This window comes from Haemaphysalis longicornis, unplaced genomic scaffold, assembly GCF_048455015.1.
Source record: "Haemaphysalis longicornis isolate Haplotype H1 unplaced genomic scaffold, Haemaphysalis longicornis Haplotype H1 scaffold_6, whole genome shotgun sequence".
Taxonomy (NCBI): domain Eukaryota; kingdom Metazoa; phylum Arthropoda; class Arachnida; order Ixodida; family Ixodidae; genus Haemaphysalis; species Haemaphysalis longicornis.
In genome coordinates, this window is record NW_027526407.1 from 212,330,712 (window position 1) to 212,344,859 (window position 14,148).

The window sequence follows — 14,148 nt, forward strand, 5'->3', positions numbered from 1 at the left end:
GGCGTCATTCACGCAGCGGTCAGTGCCGCCGTCGCGGCACCGCCACGTACAAAACTGCGATGAAGGCGGAACGGAGTGGTCGTGCAGTAAACAACAGGAAAGCTTAGGCACCCCCCTCTTAGTACAACCTGATTGCCTCATGATATGTTCTTCCTATATATAGTTGAGGGTGGTTAAGTTTGAAAGTAGTCAGGCACAGTCCAGATGCCACAGTAAACTGCATCATCTTTCAGAAGTGAACAAACGCGTGATCACTTCGATGATTGATTGATTGACTCATTGATTTATTGATTCATTGATTGATTGATTGATTGATTGATTGATTGATTGATTGATTGATTGATTGATTGATTGATTGATTGATTGATTGATTGATTGATTGACTGTAAAGCGTATCGCCTTTGTAACGTGGGGATGACATGTCATCTCACCAAAAAAAAACTACAATATTTATGTTGTTATGCTGGTACAATTCTATATGTAGCGCTGCCCTTATGGCAGGCGAAAAATAAATTTTCTCCCGGGCTACTGCTTCAGAAGTCGTTCGCGTCTTTCTGAACTGTGAAGAGGCCAGCCACCTTTATTTTATTTATTTTACTGGGCTAGAATAAAAATATTTTTCCACAACAACCGCCACCGCTGCAGGTGGCGGCGGTCCTAGGCAATATTCCCTTCTCTGCTCTTCTTCCACCACCGCCATCGCAATCTTCTTTTAGCCTCCTCGGCAGCCTTAAAGTTTGCTCCTTTGGCGATGCCCTTGCATCATAAGTGCTAGTAGCAGCGCCGCGGAGGCCTTCGCGGCAGCGTCAGGCACCTAAAGATCGCATGCTCTCGGGGGATACGCAGACCGTTCGGGGGTTTTTAGTGGTGAACTTTCACGTTGTTAACTTTGTGCTCGGTTTTGGCTGAATGTCGGAAAAATTCGAGTTTTGCGGTTGCATGGTCTTCCCCAATGCGCTGTTATGTCGTTTCTGTCGCCTTGATATAACGGAAAAATAGAGCTTGTGCTGCCGTCACTAGCCCCGGATATATGGACTCGACGAGAAAGGGTCGAGTTGACTGGCCAGTTCAGCTACTTCGACCCCTCCCGCGTTTATATGAACCCCGCCCAAAAAATCGAGGTGAGGGGAGTAGAGGGGTTCCCGGAAAAGGAGATGCCGTATTTTCCCGATTCTAACGCGCACCCTGTCTTGCTAAAAGGTAGCCTTAATGTTTGTGTGCCCGTTACAATCGGGCTCAAAACCGAAATAGGCTTTAAAGTGGCCAGCAGCATTTTCATGCGGAACGGACACGAACTCCCGGCTAAGTCATACTCAATCCAATAAAAGCTATCCGTCAACACCACGTCAGTAAATTTCGGCGCTCTCATTCCTCAATGATATGCCGCATTCCTTGGTCAGTTGTTGCACTTTTTTGTGCTGCTGCAATTAGCCCGTACGCTTAAAATTATGAAGATCAGGACACTTGAAATCGCAAACAGGTTCCGTGTTTACCGCTATAACTTTATTTCCAGCAGGAGCTCGATAAGCATACGCCAAATAAAATCTTCCTATTCGAAGTATACGTGGTATCATGCCTTTTCCATCTGCGCAGTACCGTCAGTGTCAAGTTTTTTTTTTAATTTTTTTGTGCGAACTTACCTGCGCGTCACGACCTGTGCGTCACGCGTTAGAACAGCGCAAATGCTGTATTCTGCTCCCCGCGGCCCGCCGACTCAGTCCGACGAGCGAGCCAACCCAGCCCCTGCCTCCGAGTCGACTGCACTCGCCGCGACGGCTGTCCGACCCACCCCGTCCGCTTATACGGGGGGGTGATTGAATCCACAAAACATGTTTATTTAGACACAACGCGCCCTCGTCGGGTCAATATAAACGGGGCTACTGGCGCACCGTTTTCGACGAGAAATCGCCCGAAAGACGGTCGCCCATGACAACAGACAGTGGCGTGACGGTGGCGCGGTAGCAAAAAATTGGCCGCGTATCTGCTCTTTTCGTTGCAAATGTCGTCAAAAGACGATAGTCTTTATCGACTTTTGCCAAGTAAATGCCTCCCTTCGCTTTCCCGCTCACCTCTCATGTTGTTCCTCTTGCGTCGCGCTCCTCCCAATGTAAAGACGCTACAGCTTTGCTTAAATCATTTTAAATTTCCCGCGTTCCACTGCTCCAAACCGGGTGTCTCGATGCCAACGCTGCCGCACGGCGAAGACACGCGTGAATCGAGGCGGCCTACTTCATCGTTTATAGAACCGCGTTTCCCTACTCCGCGTGCGTTGGAAGCAGAACGTGCAACCTATCTAGTGGAACCTTTCGTAACTGTTGCCGGTTGATTTCTTAAAATGGCGCCAGAAGCTATAGATGCGCGGGCGACAGCAGGCGACGGTGGAGGGAATTTTTTTTCTGCAGTTGATGTATGACTTTCGCAAAAGTCATACTTGACTTTCGCAAAAGTCGAGCATCTTTGATTTTCTATAAAGGAACACTGCAAATATCACTTCTGTATTAATTTGTTGTCTTATATTTGCGAAATGTTTTGTTCTTCTTCAACAATGTTGACAAGTATGAACATTACACCGGACTTAGACGGGTAGATTTAGCTGTGACTATATAAGACTATTGCGCAGGCACTGTTTTACTTTGGCCGGGTGGCTAAATCGAGTCACAGACGGACAGACATACAGACAGACAGACAGACAGACAGACAGACAGACAGACCAAAATGTCTGGGTTTAAGTAGCCCAAGAATGACTATCGTCTTTAAAATTAAAGCACCTACAACTCAACGTGAGAGCTGTGCAGGAAGTGCAGAGCAGTGGTTCACCCCGGGGGCTGTGTTGCCCTTCTCCGCTCTTTGCTACCACCCGTCAAGCTGTTCTGCCTGGAAACGTGCGCGCGGGAGTTCGGTTCCATTTCTGCTTGCTTTCATCTCGCACATTGTGGAGCTTGTCTGCGCCATTTTGAATGCGCGGTTTTTTAATGCGCCACTCATTTCCGCTTGTTATCGTAAAAACCAACCAAGTGAACGGTTCTAACCAAATGAACCCGGGGTCGGGCGATTAATTACGTATTGTTGCCTCAAATGTACAGTCCTTGCCAAAATTTTCTAGGCCAAGCCGGAAACGCGCAGGCCGCAAAAATTTAATGTACAAGTTTACGTCTCGATCAAGGCTGGAACTTTTTATGTGGGAAAGCTAGAAAAACACCTTTCTTTCTTACTGTCATAAAATAGTTTTGCCACATTTAAGGATACAGCGGCTTCTTTGAATTCTTTTTGGTCGAGAAGGCTTAGGATTGGCCTAGAAAATTTTTAAAAAGGCTGTACCTGCAGTTTTCTTTGGGCTAACTAACGGTGACATGTGCGACCAAGGTGCAAGCGGTTCCGGAAGTTTCGAACGATTCTGCTCATATAAACCTTTTGTTCAATTATAATCTTCACTTTTGGCCCGAAGGATGAATCAAGCAATACTATTCATTTTCCTTCTTGAGTAGCACATTGCACATATCCCCTGTCTTGTCGACACGTGCAGTAGCTAGCCACAGTGCGTGCTAGCTGTTACTGGATGTAATAAACTATCTCAACCGTGTATCGCTTCGTCACCCCTGACCGGGAGCGTGCTGGCGCGCGACTGCGGTGGCTAGGTAGCGGGGCGTCGGACGATCTACGACGAGGAGCCGGGCTTACCCTGAAGTGTTATCTACTTAACAAAAAAAAAAGGCTCTGTGAATGATACTGATGAGTCGCCAGAAGACGACAACGATGATGTGCGCGCGATAAAGGCACGGCGTTCTGTGACACGAGTGCGCCTCACGCGTCGAACGCTGGCCCCTGCCCTCTCCGACGACCGAGCTACTGCTCATGTTCACATAGTCCAGAGTTTGACGGAATACCGTCTGGCCAGGTAAAATCATGGTTGTGACGATGAAACGTGTGTCACTGACCAAGTCAAAAAAGCGGTTTGACGTTTCGGTACCCCTACGGGTACCTTGATCACAATGAGCATGTGCGAAGCTATATATTGGGCATGAGGCGTTGCAATGAGGTGGCATAGATACGGTGCAGATTGCCGTCTGTTCTGTTGATAGTGTCGGCCGTCGTGTGAATGATGAGGGATTCGAGCAGCAATGGGGAAGACAGATTGCGCTCGGTTGTCAGAACTTTCGCCTCGTCCCAGTCGACCACGTGTCCCGTTTTCTCACAGTGCTCCGCCAGTGCGCTTGTTCTTGCATGGCCCTTGTTTACGTCGTTCCGGTGCTGCGTTAATCTTCTGTGAAGATTGCCCGTTTCGCCAATGTACACTGATTTGCAATCAGCGCACGGAATCTTGTAAACAACACCTGGGAACTTGGAGCGTGAGAGGGGGTCTTTTGCGTTGACGAGGTCAGAACGCAGTTTGCTAGTTGGCACGTGCGCGATGTGCACACCGCGTTTCTTGAAAATGCGTGCGAGAGCTTCACTGATATGCGGGACGTAGGGAACCGCAGCACGCTTTGGCGCGCTTCTTGTGGACGCTTCTGCTTGCTCACCTTGATGCATAGTTGTGTTCGCCGCCCTCTTTGCCTCTTTTCGGATAAAGTGCTTTGGGTAGCCATTCCGTTGCAGGTCTCTTTCGATCTTCTTCATTTCTTCTTTCAGGCTTTCCGGTTCAGAGCACGTCCGTTTTGCTCTGTTCACAAGTGACGTCACCACTGAACGTTTATGGGACATGGGGTGCGCCGAATGGAAGCTCAGGTACCTTCCGGAGTGCGTAGGTTTCCTGTATACGCTGAATGATAGTCCACTCGGGGAGCGTTTTACGAGCGTGTCCAGAAAAGGAATATAGCCAATGGATTCCTCTTCCACAGTAAAGTTGATTGAAGCCTCTGTATCATTCAGATGCTGTAGGAAGCGTCGAACATGCTGCTTGTCCATGACGCAGAAGCAATCGTCGACGTACCGTACGAAGAGCTTCGGCTGTGGTTGAAATGATTCCAATGCTCTTTCCTCAATCGCTTCCATCGTCAAATTTGCGGTTGTGACCGAGATCGATGCCCCCATGGCCGTCCCAAACGTCTGCTTGTAGATGTCGCCGTTATACGTAAAATACGTATTGCTTAGGCAAAAATGGAGGAGCTTGCAAAGCTCGGCGGCATCAAACGGAGTGCGGTCCGAAAGCCTTTCGTCCAATTCCAAACGTTTTCTGCAGATTTCGACTGCCAGTTCGACAGGAATGCTTGTGTACAGTGAACACACATCGAAAGAAACCAGGACGTCGTCATCTTCCAGAACTATACCCTTCAACTTGCCAATAAAGTCTTCGGAGTTTCGTAAATGCGTACCTGTATTCCCCACCAGCGGTGCAAGGACCTTGTGCAGGTAGCGGGACAACCGGAGGAGCGGCGAACGTGTAAAATCCACATTTGGACGTAACGGGGTTCCATCCTTGTGAATCTTGGGAAGTCCATAAATTGCAGGCGCAGACCCGTTCGTGCAGAGAAGGTGATAGTATAGGCTTTTCTTTGACGGGGGTAAGCCACTGAATATCTCTGAGAGCAATTTCTGCAAATCCTTTTGAATTCTCGAGGTGGGATCTTTTGTAGCTTTGGAGTACGTCGTACGGTCCTCGAGTAGTGCCGACAACTTGTTCTCGTACGCAGAGCGGTCAAGGACGACTGTAACGTTTCCTTTGTCGGCAGGGAGCACAGCAATATCTGCGTTCGACCGCAGAGACTGAATGGCCTTCTGTTCCGCTCTAGTGATGGCCTGTGCATCTCTTGATCCGCGCAACCTGGAGAGAACACCGATGGCGCTTGTGCGTACTTCATCTTGTACGTCTTGCTCTCATACTTCATCTTGTACGTCTTCCTACCTCTCGAGTTTTCATTAGTCGTCGGCACCCATCCACGGCTGTGCGGGCGCAACAGATACCTAAGGTGTCATGTGAATGATGCCTCAAGTAATAACACATTAGGTTATGTGAAACGTTTTCCCGTCGTTTCTGGTTCGAACGCTAATTTGTTCCATGTTCGCCTCGCTTTTTGGACGTGACGATGGTGAGACGGCGCGATTGCAACTGCGTGAATGATCCTTTAAATGGCAATTTTATGGAGGAAATCAATGCGCAGAATGAACGATAGTCGTTTCGTCTAATCTTTACCAATATCACTTCCAAGCGCAATTTTTAGAGTGCGACATGCCATAAAGCGCGAACGAGCTTGAAGTGAATTTCCTGGAGAGTTTTTGAAGGAAAGGCGTTTCAAAAATAACGCTCATGTTTCAACAGCGCCTGCAGTAGATTGTTTTGCTATGTACTTTAAACTTTAACCATATCGTTACAGGCCTTCGTTTATTTGTGCGCATAAGCGCAAAAGCGGGCTGATGAATCAATGAGTGAAATATTTATTTATTGGTAAATAATTACTACTTATTAGTTATATCTAACGGTAAAAAAGCGGCTGAAAGGGTCCTCTTCGCCGACCCACTATTCCCGCTGATTCGTTTACGTCGTGGGTTATGGGGACGCACTGCAAATACAGAAGGTGATATTTAGCGCTCTTTAGCATCTTTCTCCTGCAGAACGTGGCCTCGAACTAACGGAGACTCAATACTAACCGTGAAACTATAGCGAATTCCAAACTGCTGCCAGATCTTCTTCTGGTGAGGAACACTTGCGTTTTCCCTAATGCCCTAAATACTTTAAAGCAAATTCGGAATTTTTATTCAGATATACTTGCAAATATCTCTGAACAACCTTGAACGTGGCCTACAAAAGTTTTGAAATCATTTCGGTAAGATAATTCGACAATTAGTATGACTGCAATCTTCCGATGTAAAAATGCGAAAATAAAAAAAAATACTTGGAGCATTTTCAATGAATCCGAAAAACAGAGAGAAAGAGAGAGTCAGCTGTTTCCTGTGAACTCGTGAGGTCAGCCCTGCTAGTGACAGCGCTTGACTACAGTGATGTGGGGTGAATGTTGGGTATTGCGGGTCCGGCAGTGTGAGTGCAAAGATCACAAGCACGTCGGAATAACGACGGCGATGGCTGCACGGCGAAGACTTCTTGCTTGCGAAAATCAAATGGCTAAGCGCTGCAATAAGTCAAAGCGCCAATGATCAAAGTGCAAACTGCCTGCGAGTCAATGTCCAGACTACGACGACAGCAAATTAATCCCTCACGAGAAAGCTGAGGAGGATCCCCCCCTCCCCCTTGCCAACCACTATCGTCGTCGTTGTACCATTGTCGTCATCCAAAATCCCAGCAGCCAAAATCGAAAATCAAGTCCACTTCAACTCAGCCAATCTCCAAAGCCAACGCCGACGCAATGAATCCAAAAAAAATGCTGAGCGGCACGAACGCGTTTGTGGACTCTTATAGAGTGCGCTTGTAAGTGCATAAAATTCGTATGATTACCATGTAATAAACAAAAAAATGCGATGACGGCGCAATTGAATACACGTCGGCATCATAGCTGGAGGAACCTATGGTTCATTACAGAAGCTGCATTCAGCCCTGCGGCGGCTACATTGTTGTCAACAGTTCGCCCATTCAGCACGCCTAGCTCACCGCTATGGGGGCCTTACAAAAAACACTTCCTTCCGCCCTCTCACCAGGAGGAACCACAAGGCCCCGGCGCCTCTTGTAGCTAGGCGCACTGAATTGGCGGATTGTTGACAGGAATGTAGCCGCCACAGGGCTGCATGCAGCTTCTATAAGGAGCTGTAGGTTCGATTCCGACGACGGCAAGCGTTTTTTTTTTGTTGTTCATTGTCATTATCATTTTGTGCCCACCTATAGTGTATAGTTGGATTTTTCCATCGCGTTTTAGATGCAACGCATCTCTTTAACTCGCCTTGTCCGGCGTCGTTGTCGCGGTGTAGTCCGCATCCCTCCCCCGTTATCCTCGCCGCAGCAGCGGCGCGCTCCGCCGCTGTCACCGCAGCGCCATCTGTGCGTCAGCGCGGTCAGCGCGCAGCTTGCGCTCGGCTGCGCTCGCTCCCGTCGCCGTGCCAGCTGTGCGTTAGCGCGCAGCTTGCGCTCGGTTAAAAAGTTACACCATCTTCCCGCGAGGGGAACCGTGGGGTAGATGCGACGCATCGGGGCTAAACATGCTGCGTAAATAGGATACACAACAGCAGCAATCCACACGCTGACATCGCTAACATAACGGAAACGCAACGGCAACCCCCGATGCGTCGCATCTACCCCATGGTTCCCCTCGCGGGAAGATGGTGTAAAGTTTTGGTTATGACACCGCCGTCAGTGAGACTAAAAAAGCTTCGCTTGAAAAAAAAAACATTGGGAGTAGATACAGGAGAGTGCTGCTGCCAAAGCTCTGAGAGAAACAAAATTTGGAGAGGAAAGAAAGGTGAACGCTCAATAAAATATGAACAACACGTGCAAAGTCCTGCAGGAACACCAAACAAATAAAAATAAAATTATGAACAAAGCGCCACCAAGCATATGTCTCAATCACTCGCAGAGTTTATGATGCAAAAAGTTAAAGTCCCGCAAGAAAACAAAACTTTTTTTGGTTTCCAGGTGTCCATTGTTGGCCCAGGGTCCAAGGCAATGACAGAATTCTAGTCTGGCTCCACGTTGTACGCGATACAGCGAGCTGGCTGCAGTTACCCGCAGAATAACTAGTCGGGGGAAAATACGCAGCAGTGCATAGTCTCACGCACGGCGCATACCGACCACAATGGCGAATCTCCATCGCCGGAAGTTGCACTACCGTATCAACCCAATCCCAAGTTTAAATGTACATTATTTAACTAAGTTACAAGCTTGGGCGTGTTGGTATAGCATTCTTTGAACCGCGCAAATGGACGAGGCGTAGACGGGGTGTCCCGCAGTGTCCCGTCTACGAGCGAGTTGTTTGATCTTGAAGTTGTGGTGTATACTGGTGAACAGATACTATCACAGCCGAACAATATACAGGAGTTTATCGTAGGATTATCCCGCTGTTCAGCTTTTGAAGCAGACTTTGAAATACCGTCTCATCAAATGTTCAAGTATATGGCTCGCTGCCCCGCGGCCCCCGGTGCAGCTGAAGCATGACATGACTTGGCAAACTGCTGCGCCCTCGAACGCGACTATTCGTCTGCGATCAGTGACCATATTTTCCGGTGGTAAGGCCGGTAGGGAGTGCCCAACAGAGCTCAGCGACTCTCCGGTCCCCTCAGCAGACGGCGTCCAAAGCAGCGCTCTTATTTAGGAAGCAGCCTTTTGGCGGGCGTCCCTGGGCTGAGCTGCATTGTCGGCGTAACCTTGTGAACGATGGCAAGACCAACGAGTGAAAGAAAAAGCGAATGATGAAAGAAAGCAAAGGAGGAAAGTGTCGCGAACTTGGGAAGGCGGTTCGCGGTGGCGGCGCGAGCCAGCGGTCTCCGAAAGTGTGCGGTCGGGGAAGGCAGGGGACAGTATGCTGTGCCCGCACGAGACGCCCGTCTGGTCGACGCTGGTGAAAACGTAAGGGGGGCGTGTGCGTCACGAGGGTGTGCGTTCCCTGCCTAAGACGCGGGTCGCAGCCCCTTCCTGAGACGCACTTCGCGCAGCCGACGTAGGGGCTTGTCATCGCTGCCGTCGAGAGAACAAGCGAGTGAGTGCTGCCTCAGCGCACTGCTGCGGCGCCGAAATATAGCGTTAGGAAGTATCGTAATCGCCAGCCATTTTTTTTACCGACAACTCTTGCTGTACCACCGCGTGGTTAGCATAAATAAAACAAAATGGCTGACTTGCAAAACAGTGAATATTTAGTGACGGGTTTTTAAACGTGAGGCATCTGTTTAGATTTCGTATTTTAAAAGGGTTACTGCAACCTTTTCCGAGACGCTCAATCATAAACTACGCCGCTTTTGAAAAAATCTCGCCGAATTTAGCCACTGCGCTGCCGAATGATTGGCTCTTCATAAATTTACTTCTCTCTCGGGAGTAGTCAAGGCTGAGCGTTTGTAGAACATAGCACGAAGAGAAGTGTTGAAGAACCGGATATTCGCATTCCGAAACTTCAACTTGAACCTAGTCGTGGAGCCCTTCTGCCCAACGCCGTTGAAGCGCCAGCGTTCCCTCGGCTACTTTTTAATACGGCGCGAGGGTGGCACAGATGCCTTCGTCGTCGACGCCGTGCAGCAGCCAGTGAAACTTCAGCCTCACCTGCCGGTCTTGTGGGTCCACTACGAGGCAACTTCCTGCTCACCGGCCGCCAGCCTTTCCTTTGTAGCCGCGGCGCTTTTGAAGGTCGCGTGATTCATCTGGGACAACTCCAACGCTAACAGAGCGTACCAACACGCGCGGGCATGCCCCGCAAATCCCCCACACGAAACGGCTTGGCTTTCACGTGAAGAAACACCGTATGCACTTCGATACGTCCGGTCGGCAGTTGGGGCAAAATAACCTGATGCTCGTTATCGTTGTCAGCTTCCATCATGGGCCGGTAGCGCTGCTCCGACGGAGCTCAAGATTTGTGTCCGCTCGCGTCAGTGGCAGCAAGACGAATCTCTACGGGAACAGAGAAAGCCGCTTTAGCAGTTGGTCATGAGGATACAAGGATCGTTTCAAAGCAAGCGAATATATAGAATTAGTGGGGATACGTCTTGTCGGCCATGCGCGTAGGAGTATGCGGGTCCGACAGCAGGATGAGGTTTTCTCCTCTTCAAGGATGGGATGCAAAGCGGATTCCTCTCTTGTTGGTGTAGCTGTATCCCCATAAAGGGTGTGCCGCGTTAAAATCTCCCACCATGATGAGCGGATTAGGCATTGCAATGTGTTTTGCTTGCTTGATGACGAAAGAGAGGTTTGCATCTTGGAAAATATGCGCGCACAATCACACAGTCCGCACGAGATTCCCCATTTTTAAATGTTGCCTTACTTTAAAATTCCCTCATATCTGTCGATGACTGCTCCCCCCCGACTTCCACTTCATCACGTACATAACACTTGGAACACGATCGATGGAACGGGTAGCGCTAATTTTAGCCTGACACCATTTACAACAGCTTGAAAACAGCTCAGGATGATTCGTGTGAAAATTTTAGATAGGCATTCTGAGTTTCACGACCGAATTCGGATTACAAAGTAGCCTTACACCAATCTATGTTCACATCTCGTGGAATGTCTCCCAGCCAGTTTACCGTCTCAAATAAGCAGTATTTTTGGCGTAAAGTCTACTGGATTTAAAGTGCCCGTTGAAACATCATACTGCCTTGTTTAGCTCCCAAAACTCGCCCTTTGTAACTCAAGGAGCTCCATTCCAGCCCCAAAAGACGGTTTTTAACAAAAAGACGGCAAAGAAGTACTGCACGCGCTTTCAAATTTTACACCACAAAGATGTAATGTGGGTGAATATTTTGGGCCAGCACTGCAGGCATTTTCATCAGTGTTTAAAGTGCACGTTATCATTCAAGTGATACGACCTAGCGGTACGAATGGCCCCCTGCCTTTTGAGTCATGTCTTGTCACCAGTGGCTTTGGTAGGCGGGCGCCAGTCACACACGCAAAAAATGCTGTTGATACCTCTTTCATGGGAATTGGTAAAACGCGAAAGTGAAGTGTGCCTTCCCTGGAGCATTTATTGTGCATTCATATCAACTTTCCCATCGCTATTTATATTACATCCGCATGGCACCGTTAGACGCATCAACGTTAGACACTGGATTGCACGCGCCGGAACATTGCGTAAATCGGACTGAAACCATGGCCCCTTGAAAACCATGTGACCGAAACGGAACCGAAACCGAAAACAGTAGGTGGCGGACGGTGCCTCAATTCCCCCGCGTCCCGCGTACACGAAAACGCTGGCATGGAGGCGCTACCTGGTCGGCGCTCATTAGGGTCACGATGACATACTTCGCTTCATTTCTCCTAGACGGCAGAATCTTATAGACGGCATGTGAATGAATAAAGTAGTGGGAGAGATATAAGGCGCGTTCGTTGCCCAACTACCGTTTGAATTCATAGCGCAGTGGGCAGAACGTTGCGCAACTCCAGTTGCGGCGAGACATTTCGCGGCTTGAATCCCGGCGCAGCCGCGTCAAAAGAACGTTTAGATGCAGAGCATCTGATTCACTCGCCTTGCCCCTCCGGCGTCGTCGTCGTCGGCGTTGTCCGCCACTCCCCCATTCTCCTCGCCACGCCAGCTGCGCTCTCCGCCGCTCACCCCCTCTCCTCTCCGATAGCGAACACTCTCTCGCGAGGGGCATTGGATTGGATTCGATTGGCTTGGCTTGGCTTGGCTTGGATTGGATTTGGATTGGATTGGATTAAAGTGGATTGTGTTGGATTGTGTTGCGTCATAGCCGCGGCAGACGCGCTGGGGCCGGCGCATGTGCAGTACTCTCTCTTCCGCGGTTTCCTCTCCTTCGGGCGCGCTGCGCATATAACCGGTGTGCCGGTCTCCGGCGAAGCAACATCCACGCTTTGCTCAAACACCTAGAGTCCACGCCGCTTTACAAGTACCCCAACGTCGTCATCGACTGGGACCAGCTTATGCAGTCCCCTCAACGTTATGCGCGCTATAAAACGCGGTCCCTTCGCCGCTCCGCCTATGCGTCGCATCTACACACGGGTTCCCGCGAGGGGAGGTGGGAGTTTTTATTTTTCTGGCGACGTCATTTCCGTGACGGATATGACGCCGGTCAGATATTCGTGTACCCGGGCATAAAACATCCGGGCATAAAACATGAAAATATACTGCGACGTCATATAAAAAAAACGCGAAAATGTGGCTGGGTACTCACCACTCCTTCATGTGTGTGCTTTTTTTAATGTCTGCGTTATTTCTTCGAAGTTTGGGATGAAGTTGCTATAACTGCATTGGGAAAAGCAGTCGTTTTAATCAGCCATACTTGTATTTTGTCTTCATGGTCCGGGTAACACCTAACTTAAAAATTCTTTGATGCGCGCGATAAAGTAATGCAAAATTCTCGAACTGTCGAAAATGAAACCTGCACTGCTTTGTCCATCAGGTTCGCCGCAGGGATTCCCGTGGTCACAGGAGTAGACGAAGGAAGCGTGGCCGGCGAAGATGTAGGTAAACGCTTGTTTGTACCGTGATTGCGCATCGGGCCAAGACGCATTGATGCCGGGCATTAGCCTTCAGATTTGACAACTGTCCTGCTCCTCTCATCTTCTCGATTGATGTTTCCCATAGAAAACAAACGCACCAATTTAAAGGGGTCGTGAAGAGACTTTCAAGCAAATTGTGTTGTGTGGGTACTTATAACTATGGAACCTTGATAAACAATGCATACCCATTTCGCTGCCCGATATCGGCAAATAGGGAAAAAGAATGTTGCTCCGGTTTCACCGCGGCTTTCCTCCCCAACTCGTAAAGTGAGTCGTGACATCTTGCTAAAAAGCCAATCTCAAAAGCCCCTCTTCTGCACAACATGTCAGTATACAGCGTGCTCGCAAAGGGTCAGGTAAAGGTACAACATCAGCGCCATGATGAAACTCGTCCTACAACTGAACGGGAGATGTTTATCACTGATACGACTTATCAACATGGACGAATATTCAGTCAACAACGCCGGTGATCGCGCAGACAGAAATAACCACGTTTAAAATAAATTGCGTATTTGTAAACTGTTTACGCTGTTCTTCACAAGTCTAAACTGTCGTTCTGCTTGCCGGTAGTCTCGAACAAGCCTTCCGACGTCTGTCTCACATAGCGTGTTGTGTGAGTTGCACGGACGTAAAACTTCTGAGCTGTCCGAAAGCTTAAACTGAGAATTTACTCGATAAACACATTTATCGAAGGATCTTCGAATAGTCGGAACTTAAAACCAACACGTCGCTTACTCATCAAGCGTAAAAAAAAGCTAGCGAGAAGCAGTGATAAAGCCCCGAGTCCCACCATCACGCAGTTCGATTGCTTTCCTGCTGCCTCCAATAAACAATGCTGTTAAGTTTGTTTCGTTGAATGGGTATGCGCCGTTTTGGCTTACTGCAGAAGCGTTCAACTGCAAGTTGGTGGTTAAAGCTCTGGGCTGATTAAAATTTATGAAGAAAACACCGGAGCACTGGGTTGCAAATGCGAAGCAGCTTTTATGCCGCAGTAGTCCGCGTCGCACCCTTCTTTCGTGGATAGTGCAGTGGACAAAGTCCCTGACTTCAATGCAGGCTGGCCGTAATATTGGGCTGGCCTGGCGGCCGCAAGTTCGAATCACTCACGG

General features: G+C 49.0%; 1 protein-coding gene across 1 annotated transcript in view; it reads left to right on the forward strand.

Moving 5' to 3' along the window:
• The window catches only part of LOC144141351 (uncharacterized), a 129,559-nt gene that overhangs the window by 66,337 nt on the left and 49,074 nt on the right, over positions 1-14,148 (forward strand). Inside the window, exon 10 of the mRNA XM_077672949.1 lies at positions 12,940-13,000. Within this exon, the coding sequence (XP_077529075.1) occupies positions 12,940-13,000 (61 nt within the window). The remainder of the gene's footprint in view (positions 1-12,939; positions 13,001-14,148) is intronic.